This window comes from Mobula birostris, chromosome 1 (genome assembly GCF_030028105.1).
Source record: "Mobula birostris isolate sMobBir1 chromosome 1, sMobBir1.hap1, whole genome shotgun sequence".
In the NCBI taxonomy this organism is placed as follows: domain Eukaryota; kingdom Metazoa; phylum Chordata; class Chondrichthyes; order Myliobatiformes; family Myliobatidae; genus Mobula; species Mobula birostris.
This window is the reverse complement of record NC_092370.1, coordinates 92,582,780-92,608,019: the sequence shown is the minus strand read 5'-3', so window position 1 is coordinate 92,608,019 and position 25,240 is coordinate 92,582,780. Positions and strand designations below refer to the sequence as shown.

Here is a 25,240-nt window from a genome sequence, read left to right as displayed (position 1 = left end):
GAACACCCTGTCAGGTCCCGGGGATTTATCCACTTTAATTTTCCTCAAGACAGCAAGGACCTCCTCCTTTTCAATCTGTACAGTTTCCATGATCTCACTACTTGTTTCCCTTAATTCCATAGACTTCATGCCAGTTTCCTAAGTAAACACAGACGCAAAAAACCTATTTAAGATCTTCCCCCATTTCCTTTGGTTCCGCACATAGCCGACCACTCTGATCTTCAAGAGGACCAACTTTATCCCTTACAATCCTTTTGCTCTTAATATACCTGTAAAAGCTCTTTGGATTATCCTTCACTTTGACTGCCAAGGCAACCTCATGTCTTCTTTTAGCCCTCCTGATTTCTTTATTAAGTATTTTCTTGCACTTCTTATACTCCTCAAGCACCTTATTTACTCCCTGCTTCCTATACACGTCATACAACTCCCTCTTCTTCTTTATCAGAGTTGCAATATCCCTTGAGAACCAAGGTTCCTTATTCCTATTCACCTTGCCTTTAATCCTGACAGGAACATACAAATTCTGCACTCTCAAAATTTCTGCTTTGAAGGCTTCCCACCTACTGATCACATCCATGCCAGAGAACAACCTGTCCCAATCCACGCTTTTTAGATCCTTTCTCATTTCTTCAAATTTGGCCTTCTTCCAGTTCAGAACCTCAACCCTAGGACCAGATCTATCCTTGTCCATGATCAAGTTGAAACTAATGGTGTTATGATCACTGGAACCAAAGTGCTCCCCTACACAGACTTCTGTCACTTGTCCTAACTCATTTCCTAACAGGAGATCCAATATTGCATCCCCTCTAGTTGGTCCCTCTATATATTGATTTAGAAAACTTTTCTGAACATATTTTACAAACTCTAAACCATCTAGACCCCTAACAGTATGGGAGACCCAATCAATAGATGGAAAATTAAAATCCCCTACCACCACAACTTTGTTTCCTGCAGTTGCCTGCTATCTCTCTGCAGATTTGCTCTTCCAATTCTCTTTGACTATTGGGTAGTCTGTAATACAATCCCACTAATGTCGCCATACCTTTCCTGTTTCTCAGCTCTACCCATAAGAACTCAGTAGACAAGCCCTCTAATCTGTCCTGCCTGAGCACTGCTGTAATATTTTCCCTAACAAGCAATGCTACTCCCCCACCTTTCATTCCTCTGCCTCGATCACATCTGAAACATCGGAACCCTGGAATATTAAGCTGCCAGTCCTGCCCCTCCTGTAGCCAAGTTTCACTAATTGCTACAACGTCGTAATTCCATGTGTCAATCCACGCCCTCAACTCATCCGTCTTCCCTGCAATACTCCTAGCATTGAAATATATACACCTCAGAAGATTTTTACCACCACTCACAACCTTTCTATTAGCGGATTTGCTTGAACTTTTAACATCATTTATTTTCACCCCAGCCGCACTGTCAGCTCTGGTACTGTGGTTCCCATCCCACTGCAAATCTAGTTTAAAGCCCCCCCAATAGCATTAACAAACCTCCCTGAAAGGATATTCGTCCCCCTGTAGTTCAAGTGTAACCCGTCTCTCTTGTACAGGTCCCACCTGCCCCAGAAGAGGTCCCAATGATCCTGAAATCTGAAACCCTGCCCCCTACACCAGTTCCTCAGCCACTTGTTCCTCCCCCAGAGCATCCTATTCCTACCCTCACTGGCACGTAGCACAGGTAGCAATCCTGAGATTACCACCCTCAAGGTCCTGCTTTTCAACTTCCTACCAAGCTCTCTATACTCACTGTCCAGGACCTCTTCACTCTTCCTTGCTATGTCATTGGTACCGATGTGCACCACGACATCTGGCTGATCACCCTCCCACTTCAGAATGTCAAGCAATCGATCAGAGACATCCTTGACCCTGGCACCCGGGAGGCAACAAACCATCCTGGATTCTCTGTCACGACCACAGAACCTCCTATCTGCACCTCTAACTATCGAGTCCCCTATCACTACCGCTCTCCTCTTTTCCCCCCTCCCTTCTGCACTGCAGAGCCAGACTCAGTGCCAGAGATCCGGCTACTGCAGCTTGTCCCAGGTAAGTCATCCCCCCCAACAGTATCCAATGCGGTATACTTGTTGTTGAGGGGAATGGCCACAGGGGAACCCTGCTCTGCCTGCCCTTTCCCCTTCCCTCGCCTGACAGTGACCCAATTTCCTGTCCTCTGCTCCTTTGGCGTAACTACCTCCCTGTAGCTACGATCTATAATCTCCTCATTCTCCCGAATGATCCGCAGGTCATCCAGCTCCTGCTCCAGTTCCCTAACGCGGTTTGTCAGGAGCTGCAGCTGGATGCGCTGCTTGCAGGTGTGGTTGTCTGGGACACCGGAGGGCTCCCTGACTTCCCACATCCTGCAAGAAGAGCATTCCAACATCCTGCCTGGCATTCTCTCTACACTAGACAATCTGGACAAAAAACTTACCGGAACCTACCCTGGCCTCTGCCTGTTCTCGCCGAAGCCTGTTTGAGCCAAAGCCATCCCACTCTGACTCAGTCCACTCTGACGATGGCCACCACATATGGCGATGGCGGTCTGCTTTTTAAACCTTGGCGTGCTACGTCACGCGCGCGCAGTGCAGACCTTTCTCCCCGAGCAGTTTTAAAATAAAACGACTTTTTCGACCCGAATTCTTCCGCTCACTTCTTCAGCTACTTGCTTCGACTGAAACAAGAACCGTTGAAATTTTCCCTTTTTAAACCTTGGCGCACTGATGGTGTAATTGTTCGTTGTCTTCATCTTTCTTATCGTTGCAAGCCACTGCTGGATATTAAGAACACCAAGTACTGCAAGTCTACCTCACTAGTGCATTGTTGGGTAACGGATGATCTCTGCCTATTGGGCACCATACTGTTGCCTGATACCACCGCTCGGAGGAAACGCCATAGGAAGTGGTGTGCAAGGAAAGCACACTGGCATTCGTGTGAAACTGCAGACAAAACCCTTCAGGCCAGCTCTCTTGGCGATTCTGCTTTCAAATGTTCGATCGCTAACAAATAAACTAGACTGCCTGTGTCTGAGGCTGAATCAGTGTTCTCTCATTCTGACAGAAATATAGCTGCAGGATACCATTCCTGAAGCAGTCATCCAGCTAGAGGCTTTCATCTCTTTTTGGACCAACAGAATTCCTGTGATCTCTGGCAAGACCCGTGGTGGAGGTGTATTTATCTACGTTAATAAGATCTGGTGTGTGAATGATTTGGTAGTGACAACCCACTGTTTGCCTGTGGTAATGGTGAAGTGCAGGCCCTTCTACTGACCAAACGAGTTCACTACTATTATGATTGTGGCTGTATACATCCTCCCCCCACCAAAACTGTGCTAATGTCAGGGAAGCACAAAGTGAACTTGACGGCACCAGTGACGGCTTGCATCTACGCACCCAATGGCTCCTTTATTGTTCAAAGGTACATTTAATGTCAGGGAAATGTGCACAATATACATCCTGCGATGCTTTTTCTTTGCAACCATCCACAAAAACAGAGGAGTGCCCCCAAAGAATGAATGACAGTTAAATATTGGAACCCCAAAGTCCCCCAGAGCTACCCTGCCACCCGCACGTAAGCGGCAGCAAGCAACGATTCCCCCCTCCCCCCACCGGCAAAAAAAAAGCATCGGCACCCGCCACCGAGCACTCAAGTGTGAGCAAAGCAACAGCAAAGACACAGACTTGCAGTTACTCCAAAGACTAATTGTTCACCCAGTATACGACATACCACAGGCTCTCTTTCTCACTCTCTCCCGAATAAGGGAAAAAAATGTCTCCCTTTCGCAGTCTGTTGCTGACGACTTCAACAATGCTAACTTAAAAAATAATCCTGCCTAAATTCTATCAGCATGTTGACTTGGATACCAGAGGTGAGAAAACAAGAGATCTGGTTTATACCAACATCTCTGATGCATGCAAAGCTGCTCCTCATCCCCACATCGGATTCTGTGACCACTTATACTAACTCCTGCATATCGACCAGTGTCAGACCAGTTCAAAGGGACAGAAAGAGCAACCGCAGCGTTACAAAGCTGTTTTGGGAACACGGACTGGAACACGTTCAGGGAGGCAGCTAGCTATCACCATCACATTCACCTCAATCAGTATGCGAGATCTATGACTGGTTATAAAGAGAAGTGTATGACGACGTCACCGTTATTAAACACATCCATGTGAGGGCAAATCTGAAGCCATGGCTGATAGCAGAGGTCTGGCCACAACTAAGAGATCAGGACGCTACCTTCAGCTCACGTGATAAGACAGCTCTCAGGTCAACAAGAGCTGCACTTTCCTGTACTATCAGGAAGGCAAAAAGGGATTATTCACTGAGAATATACAGTCATTCTGTGACACCAATGAAACATTCAGGCCATAACAGATTACATGTCAACCCTGCGTGCTAATGATGGTGATGCTTCTCTTCCTGACGGGCCAAATATCTTTTATACTCTGTTTGATGCACAGGGTGATGTGCCAATGAGGAAAGATCCCCCTTCCTCTCAAAGAGCAGGGACTCTGTCTGGCCACAGCTGATGTGAGGATGACCCTAGCCAGAGTCAACCCATGTAAAGCTGTGGGACCTGATAACATATGTGGTCCAGCGCTGAGGAAGTGTGCAATCTAGTAAACTGAGGTTCTAACAGACATCTTTAACAGTTTTCTGGAACAGTCTACTGTCAACTCAGGCTTCAAAGGCATCAACTGTTGACTCAGATTTCAAAGGCAGCCACCATCATCCCAGTGCCCAGGAGTGCGACAGCAGCCTGTCTTAATGACTACCGTCCAGTGGCTTTGACCTCAACAATAATGAAATGCTTTGAGCGACTGGTTATGGATTGCATTAAATCTCATCTTCCTGCTACATTGGACCCTTTCCAGTTTTCTTATTGCTCAAATCGGTCCACTAATGATGCCATAGCCTCTGCCCTCCACTCAGTCCTGAGCTACCTGGAAAATGGTGTCTCATATACCAGAATGCTGTCTATTGACTTCATCTCAGCAATTCTGCTTTTAATATAATCACCCTACAGAAGCTGATGTGTGGATTAGGTTAGATTAGATTATGAGGACACACAGTCCTCTTTTATTGTCATTTAGTAATGCATGCATTAAGAAATGATACAATTTGTTCCTCCAGGATGATATCACAGAAACACAAGACAAACCAAGACTAAAAAAAACTGACAAAAACCACATAATTATAACATATAGTTACAACAGTGCAAAGTAATACCGTAATTTGATGAAGAACAGACCATGGGCATGGTAAAAACAAAAATCTCAAAGTCTCTCAAAAGTCCCATCATCTCACGCACACGGTAGAAGGAAGAAAATCTCTCCCTGCCATGAGCTTCCAGCACCACAAACTTGCCGATGCAGCATCCTGGAAGCACCCGACCACAGTCTGACTCTGAGTCCGTCCGAAAACTTCAAGCCTCCGACCAGCCCTCTGACACCAAGCACCAACTCTGCCGAGTGCTTCGACCCCGGCCCCGGCAACAGGCAATAGGCAAAGCCTAGGATTTGGGGCCCTCCCCTCCAGAGATTCTCAATCGCACAGTGGAAGCGGCCGTGAAGCGGGCATTTCAGAAGTTTCTCCAGATGTTCCTCCATGCTTCTCACATCCGTCTCAATCATATCAGGATTGTGCACTGTCCTTTTTGGGTTTCTCTCTCTCATATGATCCGGGATTTTTTGACAGAGAAGCCACAGTCAACCCACGTTGGCAGAAAATCTCTAGCTCCGTCACATTGAGCCCTGGCACTCCTCAGTGCAGTGTGCTCAGTTCCCTGTTGTTCATGGTCTGACACGCGACCGCACTGATAGACCCAGTTCAAATGCTGATTTAACAACAATGGTTGGCCTCATCAACAATGACAATGAGACAGTGGGGTATACTTAAAGGAGATGGAGAGGCTGGTAGAATGGTGCGAGCACAACAACATGAACCTTAATGTGGTAAGACCAAAAAGATGATTGTGGACTTTAGGAAGGTGCAGTCTGACCCCACTTCTCACTGCACGTACACGGCTCCTCCATGGAGAGACTTAAGAGCACCAAGTATCCGGGAGTACACATAATGGATGATCTTACCTGGTTCCTGAACACCACCTCACTGGTTAAGAAAGCACAACAGCGTCTTCACTTCTTGAGGGATTGAGGTGAGTGTGGCTCCACACCTCACCACCCCCAACCCCCGCCACCAACATTTATATCAATTCTTACAGGAGCACCTTCGGGAGTGTCCTGACTAACTGCATCACCGTCTCATACAGGAACTGCAAGGCATCTGACCGCAGGTCGCTACAGAGGATTGTGAGGACTGCTGAGAGGGTCCTCTGTGTCTCTCTTCCACCAATCAGTGACACTTATCAGGTGCGCTAGGTACGCAGGGCCCTTAGCATTGTCAGTGATCCCTCTCATACGTCCAACAATCTCTTTGACCTCCTACCATTCGACAAGAGGTACCAAAGATTCAGGTCAAGAATTGTTAGGATGGGAAACAGCTTTGTCTACCATATGACCACTGAAATCCCTGCCACCACCCCACCCAGGTCTCAGCATGCATGAAGCGCCAATAGTGTTGCACCGTTTATTTTGTAACTTCTATCATATATGCATCTTATTATTTGTGGTAACATTACTTTATGTGTTATGTGTGTGAAATATATGTCCTCTGTTCAGTGAAGTGAGTGGCAGGTTCAGTTCCAAAGTATGTGAAATTTCAGAATCATTCAGCACTCTCAGAGTCTGCTCGTTACCCAGGTTGGAGCACTGATGTTATCAATTTATTCCAAATAGTTGGAGCTAATGGGATCAGACTACCAGATTCAGCTTAAACCGCAGCATCAAGTTCACAGACGATACAACAGTAGTTGGCTTCGTCAGCAGTAATGATGAGTCGACATAAAAAAAAGAGTTGGTAGGGAGGCTTTTCAGATGGTGTGAGAATGACAAACTGAGTCTCATTGTGGACAAAAGAGATGACACGGAACTTCAGGAAGGCACACGTCAACCACTTGCCATTGCAGATCAATGGCTCTGCCGTGGAGAGCACAAAATTCCTCGGTATACAGGTGTACCCTGCTTTTCGAACGTTCGCCTTACAAAACCTCACTGTTACGAAAGACCTACATTAGTACCCTGTTTTCGCTAACAGAAGGTGTTTTCACTGTTATGAAAAAAGCAGCACGTGATAAAAGACAACGCACGCGCCCCCCCCCCCCCCCCCCCCCCGAGCAGCCGTTCTCCCCCGGATTTGGAACTGCATTCTTGCCGGCATTGCTTAAACACGTGTCTGTGAGCAGCCGTTTGCAAAATGAGTTCTAAGGTATTGCAAAAGCCTGAAAGAGCTCGTAAGGGTGTGACACTTCGCGTAAAACTAGACATAATTAAGCGCTTTGATCGTGATGAACAAAGTAAGGACTAAGTGAGTTTGGCTTGTGGAAGTTGACGAAGATGATGTTGAAGAGGTTTTGACATCCCATGACCAAGAACTGATAGATGAAAAGCTGATGCAATTGGAAGAGGAAAGGATAATAATCGAAACCAAATGAGTAATGATAAAGTACCACTTTAATTTTGAAAGGGTACGTCGGTTTAGGGGATATTTGCAGGATGGTTTGAGTGCTTACAAAGAACTGTATGATAGAAAAATGCACGAGGCTCAGCAGTCAAGCAAGCTTTCCACATCAGCCACAGCAGATGACGAACCTCGACCTTCGACATTGAGGCGGGCAGTCACAGGAGAAAATGAGCTGCCTGCTCTAATGGAAACAGACAACGAGATGACACCCCAGTGTCCCACCACCCCAACACCCAGGCCGCAGATACCGATCCGCGGAGAATGCAATTAGTAGCCGGGAGACACACAGCACATCTTTAAGAAAAAAGCCGAAATAAACATGCTAATTAATTAGGTGCCGCCCGAGACGTAATTGTCGGCCCAGATCAGAGGCAATGCAATCGGCAATCGGCACTGATCTGGGCCGACAATTACGTGCCGGGCAGCATCTAATTAATTAGCAGTTTATTTCGGCTTTTTCTTGAAGATGTGCTGTGTGCCTCCCGGCTACCGCTGTAGCCCTGCATGCTTCGCGGTAATGTATCGGGTCGCTGCCCGGAGGGTGGGGGCCACTGCACCACCCAAACTGCGACGAATCAGTCTAATACACCACCATCAGTGTGCTCCGCGCTTTCCCAATTCCGGTAAGTGATACTACTCTGTACGCACATTATTTCTACTTTATATCAGCTGTGTATTTTTGTGTTATTTGGTATGATTTGGCAGCTTCATAGCCTAAAGGTTACTGGACAGCGCTTGCGCCGTGTTTTTGCCGACGGTGCTGGCGTGAGATTTTCGCTACGGTGAGCAGTTCAGGCAATGATTGTGGAAAAGTATTTCTACTTTATATAGGCTGTGTATTTATCATATCATTCCTGCTTTTACTATATGTTACTGTTATTTTAGGTTTTATGTGTTCTTTGGCATGATTTGGTAGGTTATTTTTGGGTCTGCGAACGCTCACAAAATTTTCCCATATAAATAAATGGTAATTGCTTCTTCGCTTTACGACATTCCGGCTTACAAACCATTTCATAGGAACGCTCTACCTTTGGATGGCGGGGGAAACCTGTATATGTAACAGACGATCTAACCTGGACCCACAACACCCCTTCACTAGTCAAGAAGGCACAGCAGCATCTACACTTTCTGACGATATTGAGGCGTGTAACGCTCCCCTCCCCTATTCTAACAACTTTCTATGGGAGCACCACTGAGTGTGTCCTATTTGGGTGCATCATTGTGTACTACGGAAGCTGCAAAGCATCAGGCCACATGACCCTTCAGAGGATAGTAAAAAACAGAGAGAATCATTAGGGTCTCCCCCCCCCAACCCTCTATTTGTGACATTTACCAGAATCGTTACAGACTGAGCACCCAGAGATTTGTTGAGGATCCCCATCACCCATCCCACAATTTCAATGAACCATTACTGACAGGAAGGAGGTACAAAAACATCATGACTAAGATTTTCAGACTGGGTAACAGCTTCTTCCCTCAGGCTGTGTGACTAATGAATACCTGCCACCACTGAGAGCTCCCAGCACAGCTATTTACCCGTGCTGTGCACTGCATGTATTTTGAATTATGTTTTATTAATTTATTTATGGTAATATTTTGGTTTATGTTCTGTGTGTGACATATGTCTTGCAGGTGCACTGCGGTCCGGAGGAACATTGTTTCATCTGATTGTACAACCAGATAACATTAAAATTGAATTTGAAGGAGGTACATTATTGCAGGTATAGTGTGACAGACAACTAATTCCTCTCCTTCCCATGCTTCCTCAGCCACATTTATGCACCTCCCAAATGACTTGTAATACGTTCTCACTGGTAGAGGCTCTGCCAGTGATGATGTATTGCAAGTCACTGGGAGTCTGCACTACAAGTCAGTACCAGTGGATTGCACTGGCAAGGGAATAGAAAGTAACAGTTATAATGAAACTTACAGCTGAGCTGTTCACGACATCTGCCACCATATTTGCTGCATAGTCCACCATCTCTCTTCCAGCCTGGGTCAGGTTTGCTGTCAGTGTCCTCATTCTGTTCACTGTCTGCTGCTTCTCCTGCGGATAATGTTTGTTAGCAGTTGGCAAATTGACCAAATCATACATAAGGAGAGTGGCCTATTTTAATCTTAACTAAAAGGGATTTCCCAAACCTGGAGTTAAGAACATTATAGATACTAATTTCTGCTGTTTTAAGGGAAATGGTGTAAGTTTACACAACAGCAGAGTTACTGAAGATAAGGGGACACCATGAGTTAAAGTATGATTTATTCAAATCACATCCCTTAGGTCCATGGTCCACAGGTATTTACCATTTGAACTTCTAATGAGCAGGAAATGTTCAGAAACTGGAATTCACTGCGTGAACCTTCAATGTTGCAGGCATTATCAGGAATCAAATGCATTTTTTAGCTATCTTTACTGGTTGATAGATCAGATCTGGGAAATATTTAATGAAGATTCAAGTACTTTGCAGACTTCGAAACCTTGCTGTAATATCCAGGGCATGATTTGAGTTCAGGAGAACCACGTTCTATTCAGACTATAAAAGGCAACAATAACTGCAGGCTAATGAAATTTCAATATAACTTACCACTCCATTGCTAAATTCCACTGACAAGTCAGATGTTTTCCTACATTCTATAGAAAATATTTTTTTTAAACTACAGTTTAGATGGCATGAAACTCTCCAACATGTGTCATGCTCTTTGTTCATATTAGCTGACTTAAAATTCCTGATAAGGGCTCAGTCTGTGTGAATATGTAAAATTTGCACTTCATACTTAAAAGTTCGTCCCTGAAATAAAAAGTAATTGGATTTCATTGAAATAGGTCCTTCAACCTTTTCCACTCCTCAATAGCAACACTTTCTCAACCTTGATGCAACTGAACTAAGATGAATAACCAATTAGAACATTTTATTTGACTGAATCACCAATCTTTAAGGGCAAGTGGTCAAAATCTCCACCAGTTTTTGCACTAGTCTGTTAAGGATTTAAGCTTGTTCACCAGTGGTCAAATTTACACTCACCTGTAAATCGATGGCAAATCATCGCATCATATTTAACTGGAGATCTTGCTACCTGCTTATTCTTTGTTCCATCTACATTTAAAGTGAAGTTTTGGTTGGATTCCTTTATTCAATTTAATATTTCTATTTGACCTTAACCTCTTCTTAGGGAAGGGTAACTCACTCTTTGCTCCTTTAAGTTCTATGCTTATCATTGCACCAACCAGAATCACATTTCCTCACCACACAGAGTGAGATTATTTGACCCATCTTGCCGATGTTGTTTTTCTGAAGCAGTCCTATCAACCCTGCTACCCTGTAACCCATTCTCTCTCAGATAGTAGCCTTCAACTGCCCTTGGTTTTGTACGAACCACTGTTTTCATCAACCAATTAACCTGCCATTCAGATTGAGAATTAGTCAGGTAGTGTCAATGGGTTCAAGGACCATTCAGAAACCGTGGAGGGGAAGAAGCTATTCCTAAAATGTTGAGTGCGTGTCTTCAGACTGCTGTGCCTTCTCCATGCAGCAGTAATGAGAAGAGGGCATGTCCTGGGTAAGAGGGTAAGGGGGACATGGGAGGCAACTGAAGCAGTCGGGGGAACCCACATCGTCACAGGGAAAATATACAAACTCCACACAGACAGGGCAGGAGGCTGTGATTGAATGTGGACCCTTGGAATGCTATGACAGCAGCACTACCTGCTGCACCGCTGTGCTTATGTGGGGGCCATTGCAATAATCCCTGAGGAACAGAATCAGAATCAGGTTCATTATCACCGGCATGTGTCATGAAATCTGTTAACTTAGCAGCAGCAGTACAATGCAATACATAATACAGAAAGGACAAAAATAATTAAATCAAATTACAGTAAGTACATACATTTATATTAACTAGATTAAAAATAGTCCAAAAATAGAAATAATATACTTATAAAAAAGCCAGGTACTGTTCATGGGTTCAATGTCCATTTAGGAATTGGATGGCAGATGGGAAGAAGCTGTTCTTGAATCGCTGAGTGTGTGCCTTCAGGCTTCTGTACCTCCTTCCTGATGGTAATAGTGAGAAGAGAGCATGCCCTGGGTGATGGGGGTTCTTAATAATGGACATTACCTTTCTGAGGCACAGCTCCTTTCTTAGATACTATGGAGGCTAGTACCCAAGGTGGTGCTGACTAATTTTGCAACCTTCTGTAGCTTATTTTGGTCTTGTGCAGTAAGCTTCACCCCACCCCCATTCCAGACAGTGATGAAGCCTGTCAGAATGCTCTCCACACTGCATCTATAGAAGTTTGAGTGCTTCAGGTGACAAACCAAATCTCTTCAAGATCCTAATGAAATATAGCTGCTGTCTTGCCTGCTTTATAAATGCATCAATATGCTAGGACCAGGTTAGATTCGCAGAGATCGTTACAGCCAGGAACTTGAAGTTGCACACTCTCTCCACTTCTGATCTCTCTATGAGCACTGGTTCATGTTGCCATTCCTGAAGTCCACAATCTGCTCTTCTGTCTTACTGACACTGAGTCCAAAGTTATTGCTGTGACACCACTCAACTAGCTGTTTTATCTCACTCTTGTACACCTTCTCATATCCATCTACGATTCTACCAACAATGGTAGATTCAGCAAATTTATAAATGGCACTTGAGCTATACCTAGCCACACTGTCATGGGTATAGAGAGAATAGAGCAGTGGACTAAACACACACCTCTAAGGAGCGCCAGTGCTGATCATCAGCAAGGAAGAGATATTATCACCAATCCACACAGATTGTGGTCTTCTGGTTAGGAAATTGAGGATCCAGTTGCAGAGGGAGGTACAGAAGCCCAGGTTCTGTAGCTCATTGATCAGGATTGTGGGAATGATGCTGTTAAACGCTGAGCTATAGTCAACAAACAGCATCATGAAATAGGTGTTTGTATTGACCAGGTGATCCAAGGCTGTGTGAAGAGCCATTGAGACTGCATCTGCTGTTGACTTATTGTGGTGTTAGGCAAATTGCAGTGGGCCCAGGTCCTTGCTGAGGCATGAGTTCATTCTAGCCATGACCAACCTCTCAAAGCATTTCACCACCATAGATGTGAGCGCTAATGGGTGATCGTCATTAAGTCAGCTCTCACAACTCTTTTTAGGCACTGCTATCATTGCCACCTTTTTGAAACAGGTGGGAACTTCTGACTGTAGCAGTGAGAGGTTGAAAATGTCCTTAAATACTCCTGCCAGTTGGCTGGCACAAGTTTTCAGAGCCTTACCAGGTACTCCATCTGGGCCTCCCACCTCCCACCCTCCTTAAAGATAGCCTGACATCGGCCCCTGAAACAGAGTTCACAGGATCACCATGAATCTTCACAGCTGTAGTTATATTCTCCCTTTCAAAGCGGGCATAGAAGGTGTTCAGCTCATCTGGTATATATGCGATGTGTTTGCTTTGTAGGAAGTAATGTCCTGCAAACCCTGCCAAGTTGATGTGCATCTGATGTCGTCTCCGACCTCTCTCGGAATAGTTTCTTCGCTCTTGAAATAGCCCTCTGCAAGTCATATCTGGTTTTCTTGCACAGGCCTGAGTTGCCAGACTTAAATGCCACAGATCTAGTCCTCAGCAGATGATGAACCTCCTGATTCATCCATGGCTTTGATCTGGGAATGTACAGCAAATTTTGTAGGTGCACATTCATCCACATAGGTTTTAATGAAGTCGGTAACAACTGCGGCATACTCATCCAGATTTGAAGATGAATCCCTGAATACAATCCAGTCCACTGATTCAAGGCAGTCCTGTAAGTGCTCCTGTGCTTCCCTTGTCCATATCTTCTTGGTCCTCACTAATGTTGCTGCAATCTGCTTTTACTTAGGAAGTAGAAGCACAGCCAAGTGATCAGACTTAATGAAGTTTGGGCGTGGATTAGAGTGGTAGGTATTGTTGATAGTGGTCCAATCTGTTGTTTCCTCTGGTACTACGAGTGATTTGTTGATGGTAGTTACTTAGTGACTTTTTCAATCTGGCCTGGTCAATCCCATGTTGATCCCATTGCTCAGATCATCTAGTCTGTTTGACATTGGTGTGAGGTGGAATGTAATCGCTACCAAAACAATTGCAGAAATCTCCTGCTGCAAGTAAAGTGGACAGCACTGAATTGCAAGATATTCCAGGTCTGGTGAGCGGAATTGGGACAACACCGATAGATTTGTGCATCAAGAGGAGTTGATCATGAGGCATACAACTCCACCTCTGCTTTTGAGAGACTTGACAGTCCTATCTTGACAGTAACAGTGAACCCATCAATCTGAATTGCTGCTACGGAAGGGATTAACCAAGATTCCGTGGAACAAAGGACACAAGTGGTCCTAATGTCCCTCTGATGCAGCTCCCTAACTCTGAGATCTTTGATTTTATTTACTAGAGACAGTAAGATAGTTGGTGTTGGGAATCGAAAAACTTATTTTCTTAAATGCACCTGTCTCCCTGACTGGCAGCCACGTTTCCTACAAGGAATTTTCTTCCAGTGACAAGCATGGCCACAACCAGTGTTGTTTCCATTGGTTTTCAACAGTGCTAGATTAAGACATCTTTATTATCTGTACAGACCTTGGAAGCAGTTGTGATTCTCAGCTGTATCTGGCTGAAACAGGAATATTTTAATTGTATCCATCGAGCTGTGCTGCTCGAGATTACTTTCAAGGTGCCCCGGAAGCACAGCCATCGCCCTATCACTTTACCTCAAATCACTGGCTCTTCCCTGACAGCAGATTACCCAGTATGTCACAAGTATTACCTCCCACTCTGTGCACATTTTAATTTTGCTAATAATTTTATTTGCCAGACCTTATCAGGGAAAGCATACCCTCAATTATGGGAACAAAGTCCATACAATTAGTAAACAATTATAACCAGTTCACTGGTTATTTGAACAAAGAAGTTCTAATTATGGATGTGTTAATTGTTGGTTTCTTTCTCTTGCCTGGAAGTGATTTACAAAGGTACGTGTTTACAGATTCAATGTAGGCTGATAGTACATTGATTTAAAGGTTCCAGCAGGACAACATAAATCTGGAGTATAAGGCTTATCTGTACTTCTCAATTCTAAAATCAAAAGCATATTTCAATGCCATTTTTGTGCCCCATACCAACTGAGCTTGGGAATACAGCCATTCCTTGATTTACAAAAGAGACGGCTTCCTGTAAAATATTTAACCGATCAAATATTTGTAAATGGAAAAGGCTGAGCAAAATGTATTATTGTCATTTCAGTGAAATAAGTTCCTGTGCTTGGAAACTGGGACAGTTTTTCTTAAAAGGAAAAGCTTTGTAAATCGTAGAGTACAGGAACAGCACCTGGACAGGCCCACCGGCCCACCAACTCTACACTGACAATGATGATAGCTAATTCTCTCCATTGACAATGATGATAACTAATTCCATCTGCCTGCACATATCCCACTATTCCCTTGCTGCCTAAATACCTCCTAAGTGTTGCTATCGAATCTGCATCGACCACCTCCCCCAGGAGAACGTTCAAGGCACTTATCATTCACTGCCATTGACCTTGTACAGTATACCATCAACTTATTGGATAATGAAAATTAAATTGGAAATTTGCCCTCCCAAAATCCACAAATCACTACTACATTATTTGAGATACAATTTACAAAATTTGCTCTTATGGAATTTGTGTGAGTAAAGTAGTAAATAACAATAAATATGAAGCAAAAAAAAATAAAATTACTTAACGAGGTCACTTTAGGGAAAATTGGAATATAGACAGTTTTCTAGAAATCCAATACCTCACACTTGTCTGGATTAAACTCCAGCTGCTATCTCTTCTGCCCATGTCTCTACAAAACTCTAGTCAGAGAAACACCCCTCCACCATTACCATTTGTATTCTATGTCCAGGCTAATTTTGCACCAACCAACACACACAAGATGCTGGAGGAACTCAGCAGGCCAGGCAGCATCTATGGAAAAGAGTAAACTGTCAACATTTTGGGCTGAGACCCATGTATAGGGATGAAGGTAAGTGTTTAGTTCCTTGAGATGGTTTTGCTATTCAAGATCATAACTGATCTGCACCATAACTCTATATGCCTGCCCCTTCGAGTAAAATATTATTGGCACATAAATTTCTCTCAATTTTAGACGTGAAATTATTGACAAAAGCATCATTTATTTGTAGAAGAAAGTTTCACACTTCTAGTATGGGATGCAGAAACATTTCCTAATTTGAATGAGTAATAAAATGACCTGCTGGAGGAGCTCATTGGGGCGAACAGGATCTGTGGAGTAAAGGGTTAATGCAGGGGCTTGACCTGAAACATTTGACAGTCTCTCTTCCCTTCACAAATGCTATTCAACTCACTGAGTTCCTACAGATCGACTATTGCTCCAGGTCTGCATCTGCAGAGTGATGTGCCTCCAAGTTGTAAGTTTAGACTATAGTTTCTGATTGTAGTTCCTTTAACCTGTGCAGCATCAGCTCTGCAAGTACTGTATCTCACCAGATCATCTTGAAAACTTCTTTCCACTTATTACTTGACCCAGTAAATCCCAGGGAATACAACTGTTATCTGTACACGTCAGAAACAGAATGCAATACCCAGGTACTATTTCAGGTACAATCAGAAAACAATTCCAGCTGAGGTTAGAGATGGAATTGGATGAACATCAGCTCTGGCAGGCCATTACAAAAGCAAAATCTAACATCATGAATGACAATGTTGCTTCAATGCCTTTTATGCATGCTTTGAAAGGGAGAATAAATCTACATCTATGTAAATCCCTGCAGTATCTGGTGACCCTGTGATCTCTGTCTCAGAGTCTAACATCAGAACATCTTTCAAGAGGGTGAACCCTTGCAAGACATCAAACTTTGATGGTGTACCTGGTAGGGATCTGAAAATCCACGCCAACCAACTGGTGGGAGTGTTTAAGGACATCTTCAATAACTTGCTGCTGCAGTCAGAGATTCCCACCTGCTTCAAACGGGCAACAATGATATCAGTGCCCAAGAAGAGCGGGGTGAGCTGCCTCAACCACCATCACCAAGTGGCACACATGTACTGTCATGCAGTGCTTTGAGAGGTTGGTCATGGCTAGAATGAACTCCAGCCTAAGCAAGGACTTGAACCCACTGCAAATTGCCTATCACCACAGTAAGCCTACAGTGGATGCAATCTCACTAGCTCTCCACTTGGCCTTGGATCACCTGGACAATAGTAATACTTACATCAGACTGCTGTTTATTGACTACAGCTCAGCATTCAACATAATCATTATCATCAATTCTAATCAAAAAGTTCTAGACTTTGGGTCTCTGTACTTCCCTCTGCAACCGGATCTTTGGCTTCCTTACCGAGAGACCACAGTCTGCGCAGATAGAAAATAACGTTTCCTCGTTGCTGACGGTCAACATTGGCACACCTCAAGGATGTATGTTTAGCCCACTGCTCTACTCTCTCTATACCCATGACTGTGTGGCCAGGCGCAGCTCAAACATCATCTATAAATTTGCAGATGACACAACTATTATTGGCAGAATTTCAGATGGTCACGAGGAAGCTTACAGGAGTGAGATACATAAATCAGATGGTTGAGAGGTGTCGCAGCAAAGTCATTGCATTCAATGTCAGTAAAACCAAGGAAATGATCGTGGACTTCAGGAAGGGCAAGTCAAGGGAACACAGATCAGTCCTCATTGAGGGATTTGAAGTGGAAAGGGTGAGCAGTTTCAAGTTCCTGGGTGTCAATATCTCTGAGAATCTAACCTGGGCTCAACATATTGATGCAATTACAAATAAGGCACAACAGGGGCTACATTTCATTACCAGTTTAAGGAGAATTGGTATGTCACCAAAGACACTCAAAAATTTCTATAGATGTATCATGCAGAGCATTCTAACTGGTTGCTCAGGATTGGAAATAAATGCAGAAAGTTGTACGTTCAGCCAGCTCCATCATGGGCACTAGTCTCCCTAGCATCCAGGATAGTTTTGAAAGATGATGCCTCAAAAAGGCAGCATCCATCATTAAGGACCCTCATCACCCAGATCATGCCCTCTTCTCATTTCTATCATCAAGGAGGAAATACAGGAGCCTGAAGACACACACTCAATGTTTTAGGAACAGCTTCTTCCCCTCTGCTATCAGATTTCTGAATGAACAATGAACCCATGAACACTTCCTCAACATTTCCCTCTCTTTTTGCACTACTTATTGAATTTATATTTTTACATACATTGTTTTTACATTGTCATTACTACGTGTTGCAATGTACTGCTGCTGCAAAACAACAAATTTCATGGCATGTGCCAGTGACATTAATCCTGATTCTGAGGCAGATAGTGTTGGTGAACTACTTTAATTCCTGTGACAACATGATGGTCTATAGGTTCCTATATTTCTGAACAGTTCTCTTCTACCTTGAGCTCTGCCAAGTTGCTTGAGATGCTGTGGAGAAGCCAGTTAGCTTCATTGGTGCTGTGGCGTGCTTCATTCACCAGGTTCTGTGCTTCATGCAACTTCTTGCTATGCTGCATCAACACGTCCGTTATTTGGTTTCTGCTTTGCCCCAATTCTTTATAAGGTTTCTGAAATTCCTTCTGCACCTGCATCAGCAGTCTTTCCGCAGCCCTAGGTTCATAGGTGGGACAAAATGATGGAAACTGATAAATGTCACGTTGGACATAATCGTCCACAGGTATAGTATTACAGACTCTAAAACGCAGTAAACAGTCCACTATCAATAATTATTGTCCTAATGCATAAACTATATGGGGAACTATGTATTCTCATGTACTGTAAGACCAAATCTACAGGGCGTCAAGGACGCAGGGATGACTCCAGCTGAGAAATGTTCAATCAAACCACTGCAGTGTTGTGGAGAATAACCCAGAAAAAGTAATTATCATGTTTTGCTCTGGAAAAAGAAATCAATTTTCAATTCAGTAAAGCTGATTTAAAAAAGTGCCATGAGTTTTTACAGCTTGATTTGGAGGAACCTGCCCACCAGTTTGAAATCCAAAGTATTATTTGGAAGGAAGCCAGGCCTTGCTCGATATTCACTTGTCAAGCAAGATTAGAAAAGACCACGTAGCAAAAGACTGTTGTTCCAAAGCAACAGAATGCTAGAAACACAGGAGGAGTGCAGGTAGGAAAGCAAATCCCTCCTGGAAATGACATACAGCATACTATAAATTGGGGTGTCTCTGAAATAAAGCCATTGCCACTCCTTCATTTATTTATTTTTAATTGTTTGGAGATACAAAGTTCAGAGTTCAAAGTAAATTTATTATCAAAATACATATATGTCACCATATACATCCCTGAGATTCATTTTCTTGCAGGCATTCACAATAAGTACAAGAAACAATAGAATCAATGAGATACCCGACCAATGTGCAGAAGACACTAAACTGTGGAAATACAAAAACAACAATAATAATAATAAAAAATAATAAATAAGCAATAGGTATTGAGATAATGGGTAAAGAGTCCTAGAAAGTGAGTCTATTGGTTGTGGAAACAGTTCAGTGATAGGGTGAGCGAAATTGTGTGAAGTTATACCCTCTGTTTCAAGAGCCTAATGGTTGAGAGATCGTAACTGTTCCTAAACCTGGTGGTATGGGTCATGGGTCATGAGGCTCCTGTAACTTCTTCCTGATGGCAGTAGTGAGAAGACGGCATAGCCTGGATAGTAGGGGTCCCTGATGATGGACGTTGCTTTCCAGCGACAACACTCCATGTAGATATGGTCAATGGCAGGGAGGGCTTTACCCGTGATGGACTGGGCCCTATTCAATAACTTTTGTATGCTTTTCCATTAGAAGGCATTGGTATTTCCATACCAGGCCATGATGAGAGCAGTCAATATACTCTCCACCACACATCTATAGAAGTTTTAGACGACATGCTGAATTTTCACAAACTTCTAAGAAAGTAGAGGTGCTTTCTTCATAATGACACTTACGTGCTGAAACCAGGACAGTTCCATTGAAAAGAATGCACCGAGGAATCTGAAGTTGGTCATCCTCTCCACCTCTGATCCCCTGATAAGGACTGGCTCGTGGATCACTGGTTTCCTCCTCCTGCAGTCAATAATCAGCCCCTTGGTCTCGCTGGCACTGAGTGAAAGATTGCCCTTGTGGCACCACTCAGCAGATTTTCAATCTCCCTCCTAAGTGCAGATTCATCACCACCTTTGATTCAGCTAATGACAGTGATGTCTCAGCAAACTTAAACATGGCATTCGAGCTGTGCTTAGCCACACTCATGAGCTTAACGGTAGCAGAGCAGGGGACAAAGCACACAGCCTTGTGGTGCACCTGTGCTGATGGAGATTGTGGAAGTGATTTTGTTGCCAATCCAATCTGACTGGGTTCTGCAAGTGAGAAAATTGAGGATCCAATTGCACAAGGAGGTATTGAGGCCAAGGTTATGATTAGTTTTGTGGGAATGACAGTAATGAATGCTGAGCTATAGTCGATAAAGATCATCCTGATGTACGCATCTTTGCTGTCCAGATATTCCAGATATTGAGTGAAGAGCCTATGAAAAGGCATTCGTTGTTGATCTGTTGTGACAGTACACAAATTGGAGTGGTTCCAAATCACTTCTTAAGCAGGAGTTAGACTATAAGACATAGGAGCAGAATTAGGCCATTCAGCCTATTCAGTCTTCTCTGACAGTTGTTATGTTTCATCACCAACCTTACATCAGTGGATGTGAGTGCTAAAGATGATAGTCTTTGAGACAGCTTACCGTGTTTTTCCTAGGCACCAGAATATTTGAAGCCTGCTTGAAGCAGGTGTGTACCTCAGACTGGTCAAGCAAGATTTTAATGACATCAGGGAACACTCCAGATAATTGATCAGCAGAGGCCTTTTGGTACTTGGCCAGGCACCCCGCCTGGACTGTACACCTTCTGTGGGTTCACCCTCCTGAAGGGTGCTCTCACGTTGGCCTCAGACACTGAAATCTCATAGTCATTGGGGAGTGTGGGTTTTCATGAAGGTGCCCCTATGTTTTGAAGGTCAAAGCGAGCATAGAAAGCACTGAGTTCATCTGGGAGCAAAGTCACCTGCATTGCTTGGTTTCACTTTGCAGGAGGTGCTAGCATTGAAACCCTGCCGCAGCTGTCCAGCATCCATCAGTGATTCAAGTTTAGTCCGGAATTGCCACTTCACCTGTGAGATGGCTTTCTGGAAGATCGTACCTGTTCCTCTTGTACTTTACTTGGTCACCAGACCAGAATGCCACTGATCTGGCCTCCAGCAGATAGTCTATCTCATGGTTCATTCAGGGCTTCTGGTTGGGGAAGACTCTGAATGATTTTGTGGGGACACTCTCGTCTACAACTGTTTTTATAAAATCCATGACAACCATGTTGTATTCGTTCATATTTTCTGATGAGTCCTTGAACATGGCCCACTCCACTGACTCAAAGCAATCCCAGTAGCTGCTCCTCCGCCACCCATGACCACCTCTTTGTTGCCCTTATCTCTGGAGCCTTGCTCTTTAGTTTCTGCCTGTACACAGGCAAGTGGAGGACAGCCAAGTGATCAGATTTCCCAAAATGCATTCTAGGCATGGAATGGTAGGCACTCCTAATCACAGTATAGCAATGGTTGAGTGTGTTGTGTCCCCTGGTGCTACAGGTTACATGTTGATGATAACTGGGCAGCAATTTCTTCACACAAACCTGACTGAAGTCCCCCGACAATGATGCAGCATGGTAACAGGCCCTTCTGGCCCTTAAACCTACGCCACCCAATTACACCGATGTGACCAATTAATCTACGAAACTGTATGCCTTTAGCATGCAGGTGAAAACCTGAGCACCTGGAGGAAACCATGGGAGAATATACAAATTCCTTACAGACAATGGCGGAATTGAACCAGTTTTTCTGGTGCTGTAATAGTGCTACGCTAACAGCTAAGCTACCATGCTGCCCCGCCCTTATTTCATGTTTTCTTTGAAACACTCAGTAGGGTTCTGCTCTGAAGTGACCGATCATGATATGCATGAGACTCCTGCAGGTGGTTCAAACACAGGAACTTGCAATTCTGAGACAAGATTGCACCCAGTGGAATCGAGGCTAGCACATCAAACATAGCGCATTCGAAACTCTGGAAGAGTTGAACTCTTGGTCAATTCTCAACACACAAGGCAAATTAATCAGTCATGTCGAAGAACAAATGCACAAACTTACAATGCACACTTGGTGTCCTTGCAAACCTATTCCTACATGACTATACTGCCAAGGTTTTAGAAGTGGAATTTAATGATGAAGATAAAAAACTGTGCTGAAAACGGATGTGTGGTATGTAGCACACCAGGAGCACTAGTTCTGTTGAAGCTATCTCTGCAGAGGGCTCCAAGGAGCCCTGATAAAGGTCACTGGTCAGGCAACAGGAAGGCTCAGCTCAGTCATATTAGAGTGCTGAAGTCTATGTACAAGGGAGAGGAATGTCATCAGAGTTCATTCTGGAGATTAATTCCGGCACTGTTCTCTAAGCATTCTCTGTACATCCTCCCTGTGGAAGCCGTGAATTTTCCTCAGTGCTCCAGTTTTTCCCACAGTCTAAATACGTACCCTGTAGGTTAACTGGTCATTGTAAATTGCCCCATGATTAGGTTTTGGTTAATTGTGATTGTGGGGTTGCTGGGGCACTGTGGCTCAGAGGTCCGAAAAGGCCTGCTCAACACTGCATCCCTAAATAAAAGAACATTCTGCAAGTTAGTACAGGATTGGTGTAAAACTGAGTAGTTGATGGCTGGTGTGAACCCTGTGAGCTAAAGAATCCATTTACAACTTACATTTTCTCTCTGACTCTTGTCCCAAATTCTAATCTGTGTCCCATGGTCTGTGATGTATCCACCAATGGGAACAGTTTCCCTCTCTTTATCCTAATTAAACCCATTCTAATCCTATGCACCCCTACCAAATCTTTTTAAACCATTTTTTCCTCAAAGGAAAACAACCCAGTCTGACAATGTAGCTGAAATATTTGTAAACACTCCTGTGAAAGTTTATTCTTGTTTTGCCTCTTTGATTCAATGAGCTTTAATGTCAAGTCCATTCTCTCTTATGTCAGTGAACACTTGGAGCTCAGCCTCTGTGCTGCATCTTGATAATTGAGGTTTGGAGTGACCTTAATTCTGGAGTGGACATGATGTCGGTTGAATGGCTTTCCAGTCATTCTGTATATTTGTTCAACTCCAGTGAGGAGCTTGAGACACTCATGATGATAAGCAAATTTGGGAACCTCATCTTGCATAAAACCACAGACCAACGGCAGAGGAGCAGAATTTCGCCATTTGGGCCACTGAGTTACTCCATCACTTCATCATGACTGACCCATCATCATCCTCAACCCCATTTTCCTGCCTTATCCCGGATATCTTTGATGACCTGATTAGTCAAGAACCTATCAATTTTCACCTTCCAATTACTTTGCCTGCACAGCTATCAGTAGCAATGAATTTCCATAGATTCACCATCCCCTAGCTAAAGAAATTTCATCTCATCTCTGTTCTAAACAGACATTTCACAATTCTGAGGCTGTGCCTTCTAGACTCCCCCACTACGGGAAACATCCTCTCCACACCCACGCTATCCAGACCTTTCAATATTTGATGCTTCAGTGAGATCTCCCTCATCCTTCTAAACTCCAGCAGGTACAGACCCAGAGCCATCAAACACTCCTGGGATCACTCTCATAAACCTCCTCTGGACCCTCTCCAATGCCAGCACATCTTTTCTTAGAAAAGGGGCCTAAAACTGCTCACACAATATTAAAAGTGCGGTCTGACCAATGCCTTATGAGGCCTCAGCATTATATCCTTACTTTTGTATTCTAATCCTCTTTAAATGAATACTAACATTGCATTTACCTTCCCTATTGCCGACTCAACCTGCAAGTTAACCTTTAGGGCATCCAGCACGAGGACTTCCACGTCCATCTGCACCTCTGATTTTTGAATTTTCTCCCCTTTTAGAAAATAGTCCACACCTTTATTCCTTCTGTCAAAGTGCATGATCATGCATTTCCCACATTATATTCCATCTGTATCTTCTTTCCTCATTCCCCCAATCAGTCCAAGGCCTGCTTCAGAAAACCTGCTTCCACTGCCAGCCAACTCCTCCACCTACCTTCATATCATCTGCAAGCTTGGCCACAAAGATATCAATTCCTTCATCCAAATCATTGACATACGATGTGAAAGGAAGCAGTCCCAACACTGACCCCTGCAGCACACCACTAGATACCGGCAGCCAACCAGTAAAGGCCCTCTTTATTTTCACTCTTTGGCTCCTGCCGGTCAGCCTATCTTCTCTCCATCCTGGCTCTCCTTTGTCTATTCCGCCTGTTATTTCCTCAAAGAAATCCATCAGATTTGTCAGGCAAAGTTCCCCTTTAGAAACCCACGTTGACTATAGCCTATTTTATCACGTGCCTCCTTATCCATATCTGAACCCTGGAAAACTTCCACCATCCTTCTATATGAAAAGCGAATATTTCTGACTGTCTTATAAGGAAAAGCAGAGGAATTTCTTAACAATGCTGTTAGTGAACCTTTAGATCAGGGGTTCACAACCTGGGTCCATGGACCTCTCAGTCAATGGTAAGGCCCCATGTAAAAAAACACTGGGAGTCCCTGCTTTAGATCCATTGGCCTTATCTGATACCTGCTGCTTTGCATGCAGCCTTCTGATAATCCACGTGAACAGCATCTATCACATCCCTTTCGACAATCTTCCCTAACATCTCAACTAAAAAAAAACGTAAACATGAGGAATTCTGCAGATAACAGGAATTCTGCAGATGCTGGAAATTCAAGCAACACACATCAAAATTGCTGGTGAACACAGCGGGCCAGGCAGCATTTCTAGGAAGAGGTACAGTCGACATTTTGGGCCGAGACCCTTCGTCAGGACCCAGATGCTGCCTGGCCTGCTGTGTTCACCAGCAACTTTGATGTGTGTAACTAAAAAAATCACCTTGTCAAACACAATTAGCACCGTTAACACATCCATATTCTCTTAATCACTTCAACCAGTTCCAATTGCCCATAAATGGTTTCTCTGAATATTAGATTCTATAACATAATCCGGTATACAATGGCAAGGATTATTTACCTGGGGGCCTTTCAACCCTTCTTACAGTTACTATCAGGGATCTTAAATCTGAGTAATTAATGAAATCCAGAATAAAAAGTTTCCCTTAATAGTGGCAACTGCAAAAACACTATATTTTTGTTTAAAAAACCTTGCTATTTTCTACAAGGGAATAAAGTCTGTCTTCTGGAGAAAGCCTTGCCTTTATCTAATTGTTAGCCACTGACGAATAGTTGATTGAAATAGCCTCAGCTCAGGGATTTTGCCAATGAGATCCTTGACCTACAAATGAATTTAAAAATAACTCACTTTAGTTTGGTTACTGCGGTATCTTTTGATTGATTGAACCCTCTTTTCCTCATGGATTCCAGCATGGCCAATATCTCATGCTGAAGGTGGTGCAGACTGGTATTGTAAAAGGTCAGGTCAGTGGCCAGAGTCCCATTCAGGTGATTCGCTATGACAGCAACAGCTAAGAACAAACAATGGGAACATTAGTTCAGTCAACCTGAAGAAGAATATTGAATATTGTAACAATTCA

General features: G+C 43.7%; 1 protein-coding gene across 3 annotated transcripts in view; it reads right to left on the bottom strand.

Annotated features, from left to right (window-relative positions):
• The window catches only part of lama1 (laminin, alpha 1), a 346,500-nt gene that overhangs the window by 89,153 nt on the left and 232,107 nt on the right, over positions 1-25,240 (bottom strand). For all 3 annotated transcript variants that reach the window (XM_072259264.1, XM_072259251.1, XM_072259258.1), the window contains exons 36-38: positions 25,009-25,171; positions 18,001-18,211; positions 9,514-9,630 (exon numbers count right to left, since the gene is read on the bottom strand). In XM_072259264.1, coding sequence (XP_072115365.1) covers positions 9,514-9,630; positions 18,001-18,211; positions 25,009-25,171 — 491 coding nt within the window. The remainder of the gene's footprint in view (positions 1-9,513; positions 9,631-18,000; positions 18,212-25,008; positions 25,172-25,240) is intronic.